Source organism: Neovison vison, chromosome 3 (genome assembly GCF_020171115.1).
Source record: "Neovison vison isolate M4711 chromosome 3, ASM_NN_V1, whole genome shotgun sequence".
NCBI classification, from domain to species: domain Eukaryota; kingdom Metazoa; phylum Chordata; class Mammalia; order Carnivora; family Mustelidae; genus Neogale; species Neogale vison.
In genome coordinates, this window is record NC_058093.1 from 26,830,483 (window position 1) to 26,850,135 (window position 19,653).

Below are 19,653 nucleotides of genomic sequence, written 5' to 3' on the forward strand. Positions count from 1 at the left end.
ATTGTGTCCCATAAAGCTTTCCGGCTGAGCTGACTGGTGACTTAGGTTGTAATACTTCTGACCTCTCTGGAAAGAAGTCAGCTTCCAGAAAGAGAGGTAAGTGGAAGTACAGATGGCAGCTCTTTGGCCACAGGAATCTGCTTTGAGCACAATCCCAGAAAGGGAAATGAATAGAAAGGACCTTCTCTTTGTCTTTGGTTTTATTTTATAAGAGCAAACTTACTACATTAAGCCATCTCCTATTGCCTGAGGTGCTGCCAAAAAGAGAAGTGATCTGTGGGTTTATTGTCCGTGCATGTGTTCTAGGTTGGAAGTGTGAATCCTGCTGAAAACTTCCGTGTTCTAGTGAGGCAGAAGAAGGCCAGCTTTGAGGAAGGTGAGTGCTGCACTGTTGGCTCTGCATTTAATGGAAGATACGTAATTAGGGCGATAGATTTATAATCTAGATTAAGAAGCGTATGTAGCCTTTTGTTGGTAACCTTATATAGCGGGTTTCTTTCCTGGTGGGCCTTTGTGATTGTCGCTGGTGAGATCATCAGAGCAACATTCTGAGCACAGGGTGAACTCAGCACAGGTCTGCCCAAGCAGGGAAAGAGCTAATCTGTAGGGCTTTTTATTAAGAAAACCGTAGGCCAGAACCTTAGAGGTTTTGGTTCCACCTCACGGAAGTTCTCTGGGATCTTGTGAATGAGCTTGGAATAAAACATTTTTTTTTTTTTAAGATTTTTATTTATTTATTTACAGACAGAGATCACAAGTAGGCAGAGAGGCAGGCAGAGAGAGAGGAGAAAGCAGGCTCCCCACTGAGCTGAGAGCCCGATGCAGGGCTTGATCCCCGGACCCTGGGACCACGACCTGAGCTGAAGGCAGAGGCTTTAACCCACTGCGCCACCCAGGCGCCCCAGAAGAAAATATTTTTTAAAAAAATATTTTGTATTTATTTATTTATTTGAGAAAGAGAAAGCCAGTGAAAGCAGGGGGGAAGAGCAAAAGGAGAGGGACAAACGGACTGTGAGCTGAGCACAGAGCCCAGTGCAGGGCTTGAACCCACAACCCTGAGGTCATGACCTAAGCCGAAATCCAGAGTCTGATGGTTAAACGACTGGGCCACCCAGGTGCCCCTGGAATAAAACATTTTTGTGTCATATCTTCCTCTTTTCAGTGACCTGTAAATCTTGTTCTAGGCCTAAGGGTTTGAGCCTCTTTACACAAGTCCCAGAACACTCTGCTGCTGCAACTAGATCTGATCTTTCTAAAATTGACTACATCCTCACACTTTATCTTTATGAATTATAACCTGGAATTGCATTTAGGCTTGGGCTCATATTAGAAGGACAGAGGATCTGGGACCAACATTCATTCACTTGACTGTTCCAGTTCCTGTGTTTATTTACTCTTTAAGGAGTGGTGGCTGGCAGTTCTAATCCTGCGGGTTTGTGCGTATGAGAACATTGTGTTCATTATTGCCACCCGGGGTCAGGCCTGTCTGAGCTGCCTCCTCTGTTTATGTGAACCTGTGCACAGAACTTCTTTCCCAGCTTCTTGACATTTTAGCAGGGGAAATGATTCCAGATGTCTAGGAAAATCTTCAGTTTCTAGTTTGACCTCTGCAGTGCGTAGCATAGGTGTAGGTTACTTCTTGAGACTCCAGGAATCCTAGCAAGATGCCTTAGCTTGCTGTACTGTTGCCCAAAGGTAGTCGTGACCAGCTGGGCCCCAGAGCATACGGTCTCCTGGACCATCCTCTTGGCAGGGACACCGGAAGCCAGCCCCTGAGAATTTCCGAAGGAAGACAAGCTTTGTTACTGTGATATTCTGTATGTGTTTTGTGTTTTGAGGTGGGGACAGAGCTTTTTGTCCTGTTAAAAGCTGCCATATAAGAGAAAATCTCTTGAGTTTAACACAAAACAAAACTACAACTCAGTAGATGAATGGGCTCTAAAATTAAAGTGACAGCTTTCAAGAAGGATTGGTGGAAACAGTACTTCAGAATTTCTCTTTTTCATGTATGGGGGTGATAGAAGGGAGCATTCACGGCATTCATACCTGTGCTTTTTCTGCTTGGCTGCATATTGTGACTGTTTGGAAGAATGCACAGTCATTACTGTCAGAAGTCAGCCAGCTGTTGTCTATCATGATTATCATCTATTTGAAGAAAGATGGAGGCCTTCTTAGCTTTCGATTTTATGTTTCGATTACCTCGGCCAAAGGCAGGGGTCCTCCCTTTGGAAGGGACTAGTCTTTCTGGCTGATAAAGGCGTGGTCTCTTTAGGGACTAAATCTGGCATGATCAAGAATGTAAAGGCAGCCACTAGTGTCTGCTATGTTAAAGTCATTGTGCCAGCATATTCTGTATGTAATAGCATATGCTGAGCTATTATATTCTTTGTCTCCGTTACCCCACATAGCACTCTTGCAGTCATGTGAGCAAGTGGAGAAGACGGTAGAGCTTTAATAGTTGGTGCTAGAATTTTCTGAGAAAAGTCGGTTTGTTGGTTTTTTTTTAACTGGAAAAATATTTTGGTAACTGCTTAGGGTAGAGGCTAAGCCTCTGTCTCGGCTTGGTGGTTGGCCAGTTAGGGTTCAGAGAAGAGGGAATCTATTAACATCATAGAAGTAGAAAAACTGGAGAGCTAGTTCAGGAAAGAAAGGGGTGAGTAGAAAATGTAGAGAGGAAGTGGGGCGCCTGGGTGGTTCAGTGGGTTAAAGCCTCTGCCTTCGGCTCAGGTCATGATCCCAGGATCCTGGGATCGAGCCCCACATCGGGCTCTCTGCTCAGCAGGAAGCCTGCTTCCTCCTCTCTCTGCCTGCCTCTCTGCCTACTTGTGATCTCTGTCAAATAAATAAATAAAAATCTTAAAAGAGAAAGAAAGAAAGAAAGAAAAGGTAGAGAGGAAGTGAATGAATGTATATAAGGACACTGTTCAGCAGTGTGTTCCCAGCTCATAACTGCCAGTCTTCAGTGTCAATAAAATTCTGGATTCCTTGGTTTGAGAGCTCTGTTTGGGGAAACTGGTAAAGAGATAAGAGTTTTGGGTCTGGAATTACTTCAGGCAGAGAGAGAAAGGACCTGAGAGCATAGGAGACCAGAGTCTGAAGAGCTCATGAGAGCGTAAATTTTTAAGAATTTGCACACATGTCCAGAAAACAGTGTTTCCCCAGGCCGTGGAATTGGGGATTCGAAGCAATCTTATGAAAGTGACAAGGGCAGGTGACCCCTACAGGGCATATAAATTACAATAGGTAGCATTCTCCCCACTTTCGGGGACAAACTGTATGACTAGGAGAAATGAACTTCCTCCCAAAATCACACAGGGATTCAAATCTATGTCTTTTTCAAGTACTGAATTTTTCTATTTAACTGACTGTTTCTCCTGATTCCTAATGCCCTCTTTTCCTACACATTTTTGTTGTTTTTCAGACATAATAAGGTCATATATTTTCAACCTTGTGTCTGTAGGTAGGACTTCTGAGGAGGAGACCAACCTTTTATGTTGAATGTGACTGAGTCCTGGTGCGCTGCTGCTGGTGTGATGATGGTGTCCCTCTGTTCCTCTGTCTAGGACTGGGTCAGTCAGAGCTCCGTAGTGACCTCACAAAGGTGGACTTTCTGCAGAGCTTGTGGGGAAATGAGACAGCCCACCTGTGAGCAACCGATTCTGTTTTGTGGTCCTAACCTGGCTTCCCTTTCATCCTTCCTTGCCTTGCTTCAAGCTCCAGGAGTTTCATTTGTTCATTACTTCTCCTAGCTTTGTTCTGCGTGGGCATCTCTCCTAAGGCCCTTTGTGGTGAAGACTCACTTTCCCCAAAGCCCAAAGTTGTCCTCCAAACTTGAAGCTACCTTTCTGGTATTGTTCTTCTCTGTCCCTGCCAGGAATCTGTGCCTAGGGCAAGGGAGGGGGAAGCTCTTCTCTCATCTCCAGTAGATCTTTTTAAATTCAGTTGCCAAAAGCATGATCAGTAACAGAGAGTAAGGTAGTTTTACCCTTAGAACTTTACCTGTTCATCTATAATTATAACCTGAAACATGGATATAATTTCTTTCCATCTGGCTTAATATAGTCATAGCGAGAGTGTTGTGATCCTCCCCTGGACACCAACGGTCTAAACTGGGCATCTACACAATTTCTTACCTTCTGGTTTTCAGTGTGAGGGATATTTCTTGTCTTAAGCTTATTGGCCTAGAGATGACACTGAACCCCAGGAACGTGTTCTTTCTGGCTGCTGATGCTTCTGTAAGCTGCCTTTGGTTCTGAGGTGCTCTTCTTTTTCTGGTGCCTTTCCTTCACCCACCCTGCCCACCCCACCAGTCTGTCACTGCAGTTTTACAAGAGAAAAATTCTTGACCACAGCCATCTGCATAATAATCATTTCTCAGTGGTGAAAGTAGACTTGTTTCTCTCACACGGTAGTCCTAAGTGCATGAGCGCCCTCATCCGGGATGTCTCTTGTCTGCACTTATGGCTTATTGGAAGAACCTGAGTCCAAAGCGTTCTCAGAGACTCCTTGAATCCAGGATCCCTTTATGTAAACAGTCCAACACCAGCCGCTGGAGGAACACCATGGATTTCAAACTCCTTGTCTCTTCCCTCCTTTCACTTAGGAAGAATGCTATAATGGTTGAAAGCAGATTAGAGGAGGAGGAAGAGCCACATTATTTCAACTCTCTAAATTTATGTGATCAAGATGGGTCCGAATTGAGATGTTCGCACGAAGTATGAGATACTATGTCAAGTAGCTTGAATGTACCTGGTGTGTCAAAAATAGGTTCTCTGAGGACCTTACAAATCAGAAATATGGATCTGTGGAGACAGATAAAAGAATGAAATGAGGCTTTGTTCCCTGGACCCTGTTTTGCCACTTAGATTATAAGTTCTGGGCACCCGGGTGGCTCAGTTGATTGTTTGCCTTGGGCTCAGGCATGATTCCAGGATCCCGGGATCAAGCTCTCCCCAAAGGGCTCCCTGGTCAGCAGGCGGTCTGCTTCTTCCTTTGTCCCTTCCGTTATTCGTGCTCTCTCGTGCGGGCACGCACTCTCAAATAAATAAATAAGTAAATAGAAAAATTTCACTTAAGAAAATAATCGTAGGTTCTGTATTAGGCTTCTGAATAGTGACAGGGTGGTAGAGCTCCATTCCACCCACCTGAGCTCACAGGAGCATGCGTGGTTTAAAAAACAAACCTGTCAAGAAGAGCCATCCTAAGCGGGACCAGTATGGACATTTACCATTAGATTTTAGCACAGGGAGCAGGAGTGTGCACATACCCATCTGATTAGGTGATGATCAGTTTATTTTCTGGCTCTGAGGCCTTTCATTATTTTTCTTGTATCTGTTCCGTCTCACTTTCTTTGGACCACTTTTCATCCTCAGGTCTTTTTGCCTTTGTTCTCCCTTGTACCTCTTTCTCATTGATTATCAAACAATATCCCTTAAGTGTTAAAAGGTGTTTCTTTCTTTCTTTTTTTAACAATTTTATTTATTTATTTGACAGAGAGAGAGATCACAAGTAGGCAGAGAGGCAGGCAGAGAGAGGGTGGTAAGCAGGCTCCCTGCTGAGCAGAGAGCCTGATGCGGGACTCGATCCCAGGACCCTGAGATCATGACCTGAGCCGAAGGCAGAGGTTTAACCCACTGAGCCACCTAGGGTGTTTCTTAAAATTTACCAACACTGGGTAGAAAGTGACAACAGTTCATGATAAAATTACATCATTCATCAAAGCCAAATAGACATTTTTTGGTCAGTTTTGTTTACTTATGTGCATTATATGACTCTGCCATGAGGCAAACCCAAACTGTGGATCCCCAAGAATTGAGATCTAGGAGAAATTTCCCATTGGGTGTGTGTGTGTGTTAATGTAATCTTGGGTATGGTTTATGTAGCTTCTCTTTCCAGATAAACATAGGAAGATAAGAATATAGCCCTTTTCTGTTGTTTTACACAGAGCTGGTGAATTTAAAAAAAAAAGTTCTGTTGGATACCTTGAACGTCTTGAAAGAAGGATACGAAATACAAATAGTAACTGAAATTGTAAACATCTTCAGCCCTATAAAGTTCTGTCTTATTTTTTAGCAGTGTGACATACTTTCTTAGTCTTTTCACAAAACAGCTGTGACACATCTAGTCAAGAGAGAGAAAATACATGATTATGGGTTCTAGAGGCTTAGTCCATACTTCATCTTTTTTTTATTAAATATGCCATTTGTTCTTCCCAGGATTCCCTTTTGACTGATTTGGTTTTAAATTGTTAAACCCCGGAACTTGACTGTTAGGGTTATTTTATGTCTCATTTATTGATGACAAGTCATATTTGGAAACAGCGATCCATTTATTTGGAAGTATAAAGGAGACCCGCTGCAAGGGTGTGTTGGTAATTGAGTAACTGACAGGATGATTATGCAGCCGTGACCCCGAGGGTCTCACTCGCGGATCTTCATGCGGGTGGACTCAGGCCGGGAGTCGTTGACTTTCCACTGATGGCTACACGTGTGGGGAGGACACTGGATCTTGTGGCTTAAACTTCTTCATGGGTTGCATACATTTCATTAAATGGCACAGCACTGCCCTGCAGTTTACATTTTAATATAGTAAAACTTGTCAACCAAATAATTAAAATGAAATTCTTTGAATGAAGGCAAAAAGAAGAAAGAAAAAAGACATGACACAGGAAGCAAGGACCATCATGCACACATAACCACTCTGCAGATCTTTTTGGTTTTCATCAACGCTCCTAAAAGGCTGCTATCCATTCTTACTCAGCTTTTTAAATTCTTTCAAGTTCCTGTCAATCTGTGAATCAGAAGATGTCTAATTACAGGGTATGGTTCTTATAAAATGTAGCCTGGCTATCCGTTAAGAAAGAGAGCCAACTGGTAGTACAAAAATAAAAGGCTGTTTGCTGTGGGTCTGTTGTCAGTGAGCACGGAGATTCTTCGGAGAGCGATCAGGGAATCCAGATGTGCTCCGCGGCAGCGCCCCGCCTCCAGCGGTCCGTTCTCTGCTGTCAGGCCGAAGTTCCTGCCTTCAACCTGCTGGGTGATTTTTTCCCCCTTTTTGTGTTAAACATGGAAAGGGTATTTTTCCTTCTGGCTGAAAATGGGGAACTCACATGAGCACTTTCCCCACGTCAGAGCCCCCAGAAGAGCAGAGTCTAGTCTCAAGGCCCCAGTGAACGTGGGACCCGTCGGCTTGCCGCGATGACCCGGCCCGCCGGGCTGCCAGGAGGCTGCTCACAGGCGGCTCCACTCGGGACTCAGAGCAGTAGTGCTTCCCAGAAAGGGTGTGTTCTCCAGCTGGCTGGTGCTGAGTGCTCAGGAGCTCGATGTGGGAGGAGGGAGCAGGGGAAGTACTTCCTTAGGGCACTTCGGCTCTTGCCCTCAACCTCCTATACGTTCTGCGCCTCTTGCTTGCGTGGTGCGTGACCATCCCGCAGGGCGTTGCACTTGGTTCTCCTTGAATTGGGCTGTCCTCAAGATTGCTTCCTACACCCAGCTGGGTGAAGAAGGAAACTGATTTCAGATTGTGCTGATGTGCAAACTGCTTTAATCAATGACTTAAAGTGACTGCTCGTGGCAAACAACAGAAGCTCTTAACCAATTAAGATGTTTAGGAAAGGATGTTAGGCTTTTGTTAAAATAGTCACTAATCAGCTGAAATGTGTTAAGAGGAGCCTAGAAACAGCTTGGAGTCCCACTTCAATGCAATAAAAGTGTTTGGGCCCTCCCCTTTCAAATTGCAAGCCCAAGGCAAAAAATATGCTGACACAGAAAGAAGTGGCAAGTATAATTTGATACAGTTAGTCCTGTCTGTTAGGCATGCCTGCATGAAAGTTTTAAAAATGGCAATTTTGTTTTTTAGGCTAGAAAAAGGAAGGGAGTTTTGTTCAGATGTGGAGCACAGTTTCAGGAGGGCTTGAGGATATTGTCAGCATGGATGCCTTTGGGCAAAAGAGAACAGTTAACTTTTTTTTTTTTTTTTTTAACAATCCCCCCCCCCCTTTTTTTTTTTAAGATTTTCCTTGTTTATTTCACAGAGAGTAAGAGCACAAGTACGGGGGTATGCAGGAGAGGGAGAAGCGGGCCCCCGTGCTGAGCAGGGAGCCTGATGTGGGACTTCATCCCAGGACCCTGGAATCACGACCTGAGCCCGAAGGCAGATGCTTAACGGACTAGGCCACCCAGGCGCCCCAAGTTTTTTTTTCTTTTTAAATCTTTTGTGGTTTGTTATGGACAGTTGGAGAAAAATCTTCAGTGAATAGTGATTAAAGGTCCTGTTATAGACTGAACTGTGTCTCCCCAAGGTTCATACATTAAAGCCCTAACCCTTAATGTGATAATATTGGATTTGGGGCCCTTAGAAGAGGTCATGAGGTTCAGATGACATGAGGGTGGATCCCTCCTTATAATGGTATTGAAGACCTTATAAGAAGTGACATCAGGTTTATGTTTTCTTCTTCTCTCTTCTCTTCCTGTCTTTTCTCTCTGCCATCTGAGGATATAGTGAGAAGGTGACTGACTGCAAGCCAGGAAGAGAGCCCTCACCCAAACCTGGCCATGTTAGCACTGGCCTCCAGAACTGTGAGGAAATAAATTTCTTACATCGAAGCCTCCTTAGCTGTGGTGTTGTGTTATGGCAGCCAGAGCTGACTGCTACAGGCCCATTTTCATTTCCTTTGTCAGATTAAACTGCTGAAATTTTGGAATTTATCTCTTCATATCTTTCAGTGGTGATGAGATGCAACTGAAACACTGAGGATAGCCCTTGTAGGCCATTGGAGTCAGAAGCCATTTCTCTTGGGAGCGATCTTTTTGACAGTTCCCTTGCCCTTGGAATCTAGTAGTGTTTTCCTTGCACTGAGGATAAAATTCACCGTCTGAGCTTCAGCAGTTATTCTGTCATGGAAACATAGTGGAGGACTCCTTTCCATCTGTGGTAGATCTCTACGAGTCTCTCCACTGATTCTGTGTGCTACTCAGTGATCTTTTATAAACTTACATAGTTATGGGATCATCACCACAATCCAGTTAAAAATTTTCCCTCACCCCAGAAAGGTCCCCCTGACCATTTGTAGTCCATTCTTTTTTCCTATCACCACCCCAGGTCACCACTTCTGTTTCTACAGGCTTACCTTTTCTGGAAATTTCACATAAATGGCATCACTCAATCTGCAGTCTTTTGCATGTGGCTTCTTTTACTTAGCATGTTTTTGAAGTTTGTTGATGTAGCATGTATCAGTAATTGGTTTTTTTTTTTTTTAAGATCTTATTTATTTGAGAGAAAGAGAGAGGGAACACAAGGAGGGGCAGTGGCAGAGTGAGAAGCAGGCTCCCTGACAAGCAGGGAGCCCAATGCAGGGCTCGATCTAGGACTCTGGGATCATGACCTGAGCCAAAGGCAGACGCTTAACTAACTGAATGACCCAGGCATCCTGAGTAATTGATTTCTTCTTATTGCTGAATAATACTCTGTTTTATGGATGTGCCGCATTATGTTTATCAGTTCACTAATGGGTATATCTGGATAATTTCCAGGTTGTAGCTATTATAAATAATGCTACGAAAATTACAAGTGTTTGTATTTTATTGTTTTTCTTAGGTGAGAGTGGAATTGCTGGGAAGTTTATGTTTAGCTTTTTAAGAAATAGCCAAACTCCTTTCACACAGCTTTACCACTTAACATCTCAGCAGCAGTGAATGAGAGTTCCACTTTCTCCATATCTTTGGTGACGCTTGTGTTGTTTTTTCAATTACAGCTATTCTGGTGGCGATGTGTTGGCATCCCTGTGTGGGATTTTTTTGCAGTTTCTTAAATACTAATGATGCTGACCTTTTTTCAGATGGTTGTTGGCCATTCATATGTCTTATTTCCTCGGGTGAAATGTCTATCTGAATCTCTTCCCCATTTCTTAATTCAATTTTCTTATCTAGATGTAGAGAATTCTATATATATTCTGGATACAGGTCCTTTGTCAGATATGTGATTTGCAAATATTTTCCGCAGCCTGTGATTTATCTTTTCAGTGGTGTCTTTTGAAGTATAAAGTTCTTAATTTTTATTTTCTTAATTAGCATTTTTTCTTTTATGGCTTATCATTTTGTAGTCTTATGTAAGAAATCTTTGTCTAGCCAAGTCACACAGATTTTCTTCTGAAAGTTTTAGGTCTGTAATCCATTTTGAGTTGATTTTTGTAAATGATTATGAGGGTGAGTGTCCTATATTCATTGTTTTTCATAGGGTAACCAGTTGTCCCGGCATATCATTTATTGGAAAGACCATCCTTTTATTTTTGTATTCTTCAATTCTCTTACACTGATCTATGTCTGTTCTTCATTGATACATTATTTTACTTACTTCAGCTTTATAGTAAGCATTGATATACTATAATATGTCTTTAAATTTTATTTTTTCCTAAAATTGTTTTGACTAATCTAGGTCCTTTGCATTTCCATGTAAATTTTAGATTCAGCTTTTCAGTTTACAGAAAAAAGCCCACTGGGTGTTAATAGGGATTGCATTGAGCATATAGAATAGTTAAAGGAGGATTTCCATCTTAACAATATTGAATTTTTAAACCCATGAACACAGGATATTTTCCCATTTATTTAGGTTTTTATTTACTTTCTCTCCATAGTGTTTTGTAGTTTTTAGTGCACAAGTCCTACACTTCTTTTGTTAAATTTTTATGAGTATTTTATTCTTTTTAATGCTATTGTGGTTGGACTTTTTTAAAGTTATTTTTTGGATTGTTTGTTGCCAATATATAGGAATTTTGATTTTGTATATTGATCTTATATCCTGCAATCTTATTAAACTTGTTTAATATTTCTAATTATTTTTATATACTTTGAATTTTCTATAAGATTTTATGTATTTATTTGGGGGTGGTGAGTGGAGAGAGAGAAAGCACAAGCAGGAGGAGTGGCACAGGGAGAGGGAGAAGCAGACTCACTGCCCAGCAGGGAGCCCAACACAGGGCTTGATCCCAGGACCCTGGAATCATGACCTGAGCCTAAGGCTGACACTTAACTGACTGAGCCAGCCAGGTGCCCTGTACTCTGAATTTTCTACATGCAGACGGTGCTGTCTGCAAATAAAGGCAGCTTTATTTTTTCTTTTCTAATTTGTATGCCTTAACACTCTTGATTGTATTGGCTTTTATATCCAACAATCACGGAATTATAGAAGTGATTATCCTTGTTCCTCGTCTTATGGGGAAAGCTTTTATCTTTACCGTTAATATGATGTTCTGGCTTTTCTCAGTCCCTTTATCATTGAAGATTTTCTTTCTCATTCCTAGTTGGTTGAGAGTTCTTATTACAAATGCATGTGGAATTTTGTCAGATGCATTTTCTTTTTTTTTTGATGCATTTTCTATATAGAGATGATTACGTTGTGTTTGATTCTTCTATTAATATGCTGTGTTATATTCACTGATTTGCAGTTGTTAAACCAGCCTTGCATGTGGGGATAAATTACAATCCATCATGGTGTATAATTTTTCTTGTATGTTCCTGAATTCATTTTGCTGATACTTTGTTAGGATTGTTATATATATGTCCATGAAGGATACTTTTCCATAGTTTTCCTTTCTTGCAACATCTTTGGCCTCAATATCAGAGGAATATAGGCCTTATAGAATGAGTTGAGAAGTATTCTTTCTTCCCCTTCAAGATTAATATTATTTCTTTTTAAAATATTTGATAGAATTTTCCAGTGAAACCTAGGCCAGCGTTCTTTGTGGGACACTTTCTAATACTTGGTTATTTTACACATTATAGGTTTGGTCAGATCTTCCATTCTGTTTAAGTCAGTAAACTGACTTAACGACAGTTAAGTTCCTCAGAAGGAACCAACCTTCTTGACATCTCCACTTTGGAATTCTAGCCTCCAGAACTGTGAGAAAATAAACTCTAGTTTTAAGCCAGAGTGGTTTTTTTTGTTACAAAGCCCTTGGAAACAAACACAAGTCCTTGCCACCATTTGACATTTATTTTCTTATTTATTTACTGTCTGTGTTTCGTTATAGTGACTAGCACATAGTAGGATGCTGGTCACTTGCTAAATGGATGAATGAACTACCTAAGCCTCACTGGTTTACTCCTGCAAAACCTCTACAAAATGAAGATGTCTTTCTGAATGCCTTCAGTTTAAACCAGTCATTGGTTCCTTCTGAGGACTCTGAGGGGAATCTGTTCCGTGCCCCACTCCTAGCTTGTGGTGACAGCTGACAGTTCTTTGTGTTCCTTAGCTTGTAGACATGCCACTCCAGTCTCTGGCTCCTCTTCTTCACAGGGAGCTCTCTCACTGTGTGTGTCCAAAATTCCCTCCTTTTTTTTTTAAGATTTTATTTACTTATTTGAGGGAGAGAGAGTGATTGAGAGAGAGAGCATGAAGGAGGGACGCGCAGGAGAGGGAGAAGCAGACTCCCCATTGAGCAGGGAGCCCACTGCAGGGCTCATTCCCTCAGGACTCCCTCAGGATCATAACCTGAGACAAAGGTAGGTGCTTAATTGACTGAGCCACCCAGGTACTCTTAAATTTTCCCCCTTCTTATAAGGACACCAGTCATGATTAGATTGGGGCCCATTCTTATGATCTTGTCTTAATTTGATTACATCTGCAAGGACCCTATTTCCAAATAAGGGCATATTTTGAGGTTTCAGAAAGGACATGAATTTTCAGAGAATGGTATTCAACTTAACAACAGCACTACAGAAGAAATTAAAACAGGATAGTGGGATATTTTTGAGTGCTGGGGTGAAATGGGCTTATGATTTTATAGAGGATCAAGGAAGGCTTCCTTTTGGGGTGTCATTTGAATAGAAAATTAAGGAAGGTGGAGGAGAGAACCTAGTGGGTATCCCTGGGGAGAACTCTTCAGACAGAGGGAGCAGTATGTTCTCCTGAAGCAGTGTGTTTAGCTTCTTTTAGGAGCATCAGGAGGACCAGGGTAGCTGAAGTAAAGTAGATGAGATCGGGGTGGGTCGGGGGGGTGGTATCTTGTTACATATCACAATAGGGCCTCCTAGACCGCTTGCTTTTAGTCTGAGTGAAATGGGAAACCACTGAGGAATTCCAGGTAAAGGTTGGTCTGATTGACTTTATGTTTTAAAAGTGCCCTGGCTGCCATGTTGAGAATGGGCAAGGTGAAAGAGGAAAGATGAGTTAGAAGCTACCATAGTAATACAAGTGAGAAAGTGAGAAGAAGTCAGATTTTTGATATGCTTTAAAAGTAGAATTGGTAGGTTTTGCTATTTGAATGTAGGGTGTGAGAGAAAGAAACAAGCCAGGGATGACTCCCAAGTTTTTTGGCCCGAGAAACTGGAAGGAATTGCTTTTTGCTGAGAAGGGGGAGACATGCTAAGTGGGTTATGCAGGTCTGGACTTCAGGAAAGAGGTCTGGGCTCTAAACATAAATCTGGAAGAAGTCACCTAGAGGTGTTCTCTGAAGGCACGAGACTGGATGAGATCTTTGAGAAGGGAAGAGGTATGGTGTCTGGGGCACCAGTGGAAGGGGTCACTTAGAGGCACAGATAGTTCATCCAAGGCAGTGGGACACAAGGCAGTGTGGGTATAGATGCAGGTGCGTGACCAGTCTGAGGAAGAATTCAGAAACCAGTCTGGCATAACCTGAGCCGTAAGAGGCTGGACAGGAGAGAGCCCAAAGAAAAGTATCCCAGGTGATGCAGCAGCCTAAGGGTGTCCTGGTCCTCTACTTGCTAACAGGATTTTCCCCAGAAGTAAGGGTTTTCTGTCACTGCTGCTGAGGTGACCGTTGAGCATTTCTGGCCACTTTGTAGCCCTGTGTAATTCTCTCCTAATTTCTGTCACATTCTGGATCTGTCTTTTCCTTTCCATCCTAACTACCTATATCCTAATTCAAGCTTTCATTACTTCACCATTGGACAGTTATAGCATCCTATATTAATTATCCTCAACGTTGTTCTTGTTCAACTCATCCCATATGTTGGTACAGATTTAACTATCCCCCCCTTTTTGTTTTAATTTTATTTTTAAGTAATCTCTACACCCAACGAACTTAAACCCTGAGATCGAGACTTGCATGCTCCAGTGACTGAGCCAGCAAGGATCCCCCAGGCTTAGCTTCTTACAGCCCAGAGTTGATTAAGGGTCAGCCCTTTTTAATCACTCACCATGTCTTTGAAATTCGTCCCTCATTTCAAGGCTTTCCACAACCTGGTTCCTTTCTGCCATTGCAGGCTCCCTTTGTGAACTCTGTACTCAGACCAAACAGTATTCCCGCTCATTCATACCCTTGTGACACTGCCTTTCTTACCTCTTTATATTTGCTCATGATGTTCCTTCCACAACGAATGCCCATTCTTTTTTCTTACCCTCAAATCCCAGTCTAAAGAGATGCTTGTGATTTAAGAGCTAGTGTATCCTGGGATACCTGTGCCCAGTAATGGTTTTATTGTAATGTGATACATTATCAAAGATGCTGGTGGTCTGCCATCAGTGGGACAGATAACCTCCATCTGCTTTTATGTTCTCTGTATACTGCTAAGTAATTTTTTTTTGTTTCTATTATTGATTTTAACAAAGCAGTGCTTGGGAATGGTAGTAATTACAGTGGAATTAATTCTTAGTTTCTTTGGATCAATTCATAAATCTTAGCCCCACTGAAGGAGAAGTGGGAGAAGAATGATATCTCAGTATTTTGAGCTCTAAAATATACAACTTACTTCCCAAAAATCGAAAAAGAGGGGGATAAATGAAAGAAAGAAAAAGGATCTGAAGGAAGGATGCCATATAAACACAGGGCATCATTATTTATCCGTTCGTAGGAAGATTTACCACATGAAACATAGTTGTTTTAAATTTTCTGGTACTTGCTATGTCCTTTAAAGAGTAACTCAGATTCTTACGGCATCATAAGACACTGCCACCCATCCCACCATCGTCCACAAAAGCACATTTAAGCAGTGGCCGCCAACCTCTCTCTTCCTTTCTATGGAGTCTGAGTCACCACTCACCGTATCTCTTCAGCTGATACATGAATTTCAGTTCCATTCAATTACCAACTTTTAATTGGATCCCATTGCCAGATTGGTCTCCTGTTCCAGAGTGTTTCCTCTTGGCTGCACTGTTACTATGGCTACTTGGTTCCTTCTACTTACTTCCTGCATTAGGTGGATGACATCCACTCTGGTATGAAGCTAGACAGATACTGTAAAATTGCTATAGTACCAAACACCGTCGTCTTGCATTCTGCCTCCCTCCTACTGCCCATCTGGAATAGGATCAAGTCCACATGGTAAGGTTATTAATTCTTCTATATCACTTTTATTTTAGGAAGCTTCATCAAGTTTTAGAGTTAGAAAATTATGGAGACCCTCTTTCTCTACTCCTAGCCCCACACCTAACACATACCTCCAGACATATGGCGTATACATTACATAAAGGAGCCAAAGAAGTCACTTCATTAGATGAAAAAGTCTTCCTTTAACTTCTTTCTTATGTTAGCATCGTGTCCCAATTTTGGACTTTAAATGCACTCCATTTTGGAATTGGGGAAATTAGTTATACTTAAAGACCAAAATATGTCCTTTTTTTTTTTTTTAAAGCAAACTGCTGTATGCCCTGTAAATCTGTAAATATGCATTATAACCTTCAGGTTTTGTGGGACATGTTCAGTGGGTCTTCAGTGGTTAAATTGAATGTTAATAAAAAATAAAAAGACCATAGAATGCCATGGAACCCAACCTTTGACCAGGAAACTTCAAATTTTGTAGACCTGAGTTATTTATCTCATCAAGTTATTTAAGATGAGAGCTGTTATTCATCCAGAATGAAGATTTGTTGTAATGTTCTCTTACATAAAGTGACCTTACTACTAGTGGGTTTCCTGGATTCCATTTTTCTAGTTTCTCATTAGCATGCACTATCACCTTTTTTCTAGAGTGAGCTAAGACCAGGAGACCTTTCTGTGGCTATAAAGTAGGACTCACAGTTAGCTCAAGTAAAAACAAAAATAAAACGTGAGAGATCTCAGTCTGCAGGAATGGATTCTGACAATAAAGACTTTGCATTTACTCTTCTCCTTGTGCCTGGGGTTTTAATTTAACACATCAATGAAAAGGCAACATTTAAAAGGGGGGGAACACCCAGCAGGACTTACTTTTATTAGGGCAATTTGTAAGAAATTACTGCATTTAATGAGAAAATCGTTAAGCATGAAAAAATGGGCTGTGACTGAAATTGTGGAGCTTAAATGGTGAGATTTTAATTGGGTTTTTTAGTTATTGGTAAGAAAATAATAATAATAATAAAAAGCCAGCCAAGGCTGTATGTATGTTGTTGAGGTGGTCAGCATTTTATATCCTTCCTTCAATTTCCTGTGCCACTGGTCACCTGTGATACTGTGGCTGTGGTGGTCTCTGTGTCAGGGCCACGGACTGTTTCTGCTCTCAGAAGGGAGGCAGGCAGCTCTTTCTGCTCAATGGAGAATTCTGGGGCAAATTGTCTTGCACAATAGTTTCTAAAAGGGGGAAGATCAGGGCAGAGGCAAAGAACAGGTCAGAGCTGTGTCCGCTTCACAGTCCAGCTGCTTCAAAGTAAGACGTTTGCACATCATTTACATGAAGCTTATCCTTTTTTCCTAATTCTCAGTTTCTTTTGGTGCCACCCAGTGATTTCTTTTTCCCCAACAAAATATATTTCATTAAAGACCATAAAACTAAAATAAAACGAGGAATACCAGATTTGCCAGACTGAGAACCACAAGCATTGAGGGCAGATTCTGCCTGGGGTCTTATGTCCATCCTCTTTTGGAAATAGAAGTAGAAAGGACATTTAAGAAATAAGTCAGCATACATTTTGTCATGGAAAGGAAAATATTTGGGGTAAGTTTTTTGTACTTCAATTTTCAGAAGATGCTTTGACTTCTGTGAAAGGAGAGAAGCACCATGGGAAGGGTTCAGTCACTTCCTGCTCCTCTGGTTTGTCCTCGCTGTCCACACAGTTGTGTGGCCACTGTGCACTGGGTTTCACAGGGTTAAACCTGAAGGAAAGGGAGGTATCTGTAGCTCTAAAGATGTTTCAAGTAGACATGAAAATCAATCTCTCTCTCTCTCTTTTTTTAATGTAATTCTGGTTTTGTGGAAGTATACTTTAAATATATATATTTTTAAAAATTTTATTTATTTGAGAGAGAGCATGCAGGAGAAGGGGCATGTGCAAGGGCAGGAGGGTGGAGGGAGAGGGAGAAGCAGACTCCCTGCTGAGTAGGGAGCCCAATGCAGGACTTGATCCCAGGACCCTGGGACCATGACCTGAGCAGAGGCAGACGCTTAACTGACTGAGCCACCACCCAGGTACCTCCTGTATGTGTGTGTGTGTGTGTGTGTGTGTGTGTGTGTAAATAAAATTTGATATATATATTGTGTATATCTATTTTTATATATATTTACAATATATATACAAAATTGGCTGAGAAAAGCTTTAAGTAAATGTTTATGAATCTTTTCAGTAACTTTCTATTGAATTTCATTGTATCCTCTCATTAGAAAGAAGAAAAAACCCTCACATTTTATCTTCCTTTATTATTTAAAGAATTCTTTGTTAATTTTGTATCTCCAGGATCTATCCAGTGCATAAAATGGGGCATCCACCCACCTCTATGGCTTCATAGTAACACTTTGTGGAATGGCCCCTGGATCCATTCCTCACCCTTCCCCTGTGTGCACCAGATCTGGGTGGGGGTGGGGATGGGCCAGAGCTACCCCTGCAGGTTGTATTTCCCAGCCTCCCTTGACTGCTGGCTTCCTACAGGGTTCAGCCCCTAGGAGACCCTGGTGGGAAATTGGTAGGAGGGAAGGAGGGGGGGAAGAGCTGGGGTGTTTCTTCCTCCCTGCCTGTGTTAGGCAGCATCTCCAGTCCTCCATGGCTTTGGCTCCCATTGGACAGACCCATGAGTGAGCTCTAGCTGTTGCACTTCCCTCTGCTCTTTTCTCCCCCCACCCTGCACTGCCAAGGGGTGCTAAGGGCTTCTTGCTGTTCTGATCTCTGGATGACAGAACCATTCTCAGTTGGCTTTATAGCCCTTCATCACCTGTTTAACAACTGTGCACATTACACTTCCTTTGTTAAATACTCAGAGTGATTTCTGTTCTTCTGGTTGGACCCTGACTGATAGAAACACAGCCTCTACCCACAATGACCAGTTTATATCTTGTAGTAAAGAGCCATAAGCCTGTTGGCAATCCATTTTTGTTCTGGTTGTCTATATTAAAACACAGACTCATTTTCTTATCACGCACGTGTTTCTTACACATTTCTGGCTTAAAATGGTCATTGTATTTATGTGTGCATTTACTACTGGACTACTTGCTTTGAGTTTTGTTTGCCAATAGGTATTATTATTATTTTATTCTCTTAATTACTGACCTGACCGTATACTTATTTAAGTGCTTAATTTATATCATCATTTTTTAAGTTTGTTTTGTGAAGATGCCACTGCCATTGCATAAATTTGTTCTTAACATTTACAAATCATTTAACTGCCGACTTTTGTAAAATGTGTACCCTTTCAATAAGTACATTTCACAGGAGGCATTGAGATAGAAGGATTAAATTGGGAAGTGTCCTGAATGATGTCTGAGTTGAGCAAAATCATTTGAGATGACTTTATAGCCCTTTATAAATAATGTGTGACAGATGAGCGAACCCACTGCTGTTTTGGCTCTGTCCGATGGAGGGGAAAGAACCCATAATAAATGACTTTCTTTCATTCTGTTAGAAACATCTTTGCAGAGAACAGTGGTAGTAAGCAAATGTCAAGTTGGAAACTGACAAGCACATGGCCCGGGGTATTTTGGCCCCTGTGACTGTACATTAAGAAGAGAGGTGATTCATTTTGGGGGACTTTCAGTGGTGGTGAATATTTTCTCTAGAGGGGGAGAGCATACATTTCAGATTAAACAAACAAACAAAAAACCTGCCATTTTCCCTATACATAACAGTTTTGTATCTGGGTTGCATTTTTTAATGTTAACCTTAAAGTATTACTGAGACTAATTTTGTGTTATCCACAATCTGTACATGTGTGAGATGCTGGACCAATATATAATGCCCATATTTAAAATCTCAAAATTTAGAACATTTTGATTTTGAAGACTCCTTGAAATAAATGACAGCCCTTGCCTAAGATGGATGGCCCTTTCAATGGCCATCTTTATATTAGCTACTAATGAGTATTATTGAGCCTCTGACTAATTCTGAAAAGCATTTTGGTGAATTATAATTGGGGCTGTGATTTATTGAGTAGGAAGACTGACAAGCCATGCCATACCCTATAATTGATGTAGAAGCAGAGACCAGCACCGTGATGATCAGCGTTTCCCTTATGTGGGGCAAGGAGGACGGGGGCTTCAAAAGCGTCATCTAGCCAAAGTAGAATATTATTTTGTCTGCCATTTCTGGATTACTTTTATTAAAAATGGCAGGAAAACATGAAGTGCCACCAAACTTCAGAAGGGAAGTCTCATCCACATGTTATTCAGGATATTCAGGATATTAAAGCATCTTCCATCACGGATATTTGCTGGTGTTAAATGGTTCATGATAGTCAGTGAACCACAAAATAGTCTGGATAGACTGACAGAATTCAGAATCATGGACCAGAGGCACAGG

General features: G+C 41.5%; 1 protein-coding gene across 1 annotated transcript in view; it reads left to right on the forward strand.

The window, feature by feature from the left end:
• The window catches only part of XRCC5 (X-ray repair cross complementing 5), an 87,025-nt gene that overhangs the window by 50,382 nt on the left and 16,990 nt on the right, over positions 1-19,653 (forward strand). The window contains exon 16 of the mRNA XM_044241568.1: positions 307-376. Coding sequence (XP_044097503.1) covers positions 307-376 — 70 coding nt within the window. The remainder of the gene's footprint in view (positions 1-306; positions 377-19,653) is intronic.